This window comes from Salvelinus sp. IW2-2015, linkage group LG18 (assembly GCF_002910315.2).
Source record: "Salvelinus sp. IW2-2015 linkage group LG18, ASM291031v2, whole genome shotgun sequence".
In the NCBI taxonomy this organism is placed as follows: domain Eukaryota; kingdom Metazoa; phylum Chordata; class Actinopteri; order Salmoniformes; family Salmonidae; genus Salvelinus; species Salvelinus sp. IW2-2015.
Window position 1 is genome coordinate 63,664,065 of NC_036858.1, and position 2,700 is coordinate 63,666,764.

The 2,700-nt window shown below is 48.7% G+C and overlaps 1 protein-coding gene across 1 annotated transcript in view; it reads right to left on the bottom strand.

Moving 5' to 3' along the window:
• LOC111978705 (inactive rhomboid protein 1-like) overlaps nucleotides 1–2,700 on the bottom strand; it is an 84,760-nt gene that overhangs the window by 7,301 nt on the left and 74,759 nt on the right. Inside the window, 2 exon segments of the mRNA XM_070448647.1 lie at nucleotides 243–449; nucleotides 961–1,180. Coding sequence (XP_070304748.1) covers nucleotides 243–449; nucleotides 961–1,180 — 427 coding nt within the window.

Genomic DNA, 2,700 nt, shown 5'->3' on the forward strand with positions numbered 1-2,700 from the left:
TTCTTGGTGTCAGGCAGGGTCGGGGGGGGGGGGGACATTAGATAGATGACTAGATTGATGAGAAAATGTTTACATCCCAAATTGTACCCCCCACCACCCTGCCTGACACCCCAGGACATGGAGATAGATCTATCTGTACCCCCCACCACCCTGCCTGACACCCCAGGACATGGAGATCTATCTATCTGTACCCCCCACCACCCTGCCTGACACCACAGGACATGGAGATAGATCTATCACACCTTGACCAGCGCGGCGGTGGCCTTGAAGCTCATGACAGCGACAGACTCTCGTTTGCGTCTCCGTGGTAACCTGTTGAGTGCGGAGCGCGAGCTYGAGAAGGAGCAGAGAGATGTGGCACCAGGGGTGATGGGAGTCTGCGGTACGCTGTAACCATCTACCTCCTCCACCAGGCGAAATGCACGGCCCCGCGCCAGGGGGTCCACAATCTACACACACACACACACACACGCACACGCACACACACACGCACACGCACACGCACACGCACAAAGACAGAGGCAGACACTGTAATGTCCGATACTGTAGTAAACAGCACGGAGGCAAGTATATTATTTGATGTTATTTAGTGGTGAACTCACATGCTAAGTGGGTACATGACAGGTCAAGTTCACAGTCATATCAATACGCAGGTTACCAGAGTGATGGACCTATAATAGTTGCATTACTCCATGTATTAATACGTATCACATGGGAAAAATATTACCCGAAATAAGCTAAATATACATTCTGATATCTATATTGAATTGTATTGAATAATGTTATTATTCCAAAGGGAGGGATAGGATTGATATTGGTAAAGAAACACTACACATCACAACACCACACATGACACATGCAAGATGTATGGCAAGCTCCTAACATCCTAAACAGTAAGAGATAGAGAAAGAGAAGAAGAGAGGAAGAAAGCCAGTCTGTCTGTGGGTGGAGCTGCCCTACCCTCTGCATGCCATAGGGGTGTTGGTGTGGGGGGAGGTAGAGGGGTGGTGGGGTCTCAGTGCTGGTTAGAGACAGGTTGTCCTGGCTGGACAGCTCCATCTCCCTCATCACCTGGGCCTTGAGACGGCCGTAGCGCCGGTTGCAGTGCTGCAGGCTCTTCCTCCGCCATCGCTGGGTGCTGTCGTTTTCCTTACTGACCCCGAACCAGGCTGCCGTACCCCTGAGGGGACATAGACAGAGGTTAGAGCAAGGGGAATCTCCGTTCGGGATGTTCTTGGTTAGTGATAGTTGGTTGTAACAGTTTAAATTGAGTTAAAAGAGACAGTATTTGGGTTGAGTGTGGGCTCGTCTTTGCAGAGAGTGTACAGAAAAGACAGAAACAGATTACAATAGCAACCCAGGCACAGCAGTGGGTTTCTAGTTTATTTGTGTACGGAACGAGGCCATTTGGATTACCATGTGAGTGTGTGTTCCCCCACTCCCCAGCCCCACAGTTTCAAACCCTAACCCGGTGTAAAGCCTGAGACATTTGGAGGGACTGACCGGGCCAGAGCATTAGTGTTGTGCATCACCACTCAGTCAAACAATGACAGAGTACAGCAGGATTACATCAGTTCTACTCACACAGACAGGAAGTCAACTGCAGTTGACAAATATGTGCCTTGACATGCCACTCACACAAAACCATGCTCAGACACACACATTAAAACCCTAATGGATACACACGAGCACGTTCACACACTCATAAAACCCAGTGACAAACAGTGCAAGCCCTCATTCTTCTTTTAGTGCATAGTGAATGAGCTGATGTTCTCTGTTAGTCCTGGGCAGACAGCTAGCCCCCTGGTGGACCTCTGGGTTTGTAGGAGCGTCTCAGAGTGGATAGGAAAAGTGTTCTGTGAAGAAGCAGGATGTGGGTTGGGGAGTAGCAGACACTCAATAATAACACAGTCTCCATCATTAGAGAGAAACCAGCCAGCTGGGGAAGCCTTTTAAGGCTGCGCAACGCCAGGGGAGAGAGGGAGGGAAGTGCCACACTGATTCTTGTCCTCCCGGGAGGCAGGAATGTTTTAAGAGGGGTCACAAGTTTTGGTTGGGAGGGTTTAGGAGGGTTGGGGGGGGTAGATTGAGTGGTGGTGATTCACAGAGAGAGGCTCTCAGGGTAGCAGGATTATTATAAACACCACAGAAGAAGAAAACAGAGTGACACATCCATCTTCACTGAAACAGACTGTGTGAGATGAGGTTCTGGGAAGACTCATACCCTCTGCAGAAGGCTGTTTCTAGGAAAATAAACACCTTGATTCATTAGGCTACAAACCTAGTGTGTATGTGTGTGTGTGTGTGTGTGTGCACGTTTGCCTGTGTGTGTTTGAGCAGCCAGATCACCAGTGGTACAAGTCAGTATTCAGTAGAGACCATCCAAATCAACAGCTATAGCCAGTAGAGACCATCCAAATCAACAGCTATAGCCAGTAGAGACCATCCATATCAACAGCTATAGCCAGTAAGACCATCCAACTCAACAGCTATAGCCAGTAGAGACCATCCATATCACCAGCTATAGCCAGTAGAGACCATCCAATATCAACAGCTATAGCCAGTAGAGACCATCCAAATCAACAGCTTAGCCAGTAGAGACATCCAAATCAACAGCTATAGCCAGTAGAGACCATCCAACTAAAGCTATAGCCAGTAGAGACCATCCAACTCAACAGCTATAACCAGTAAGGCAGTAAG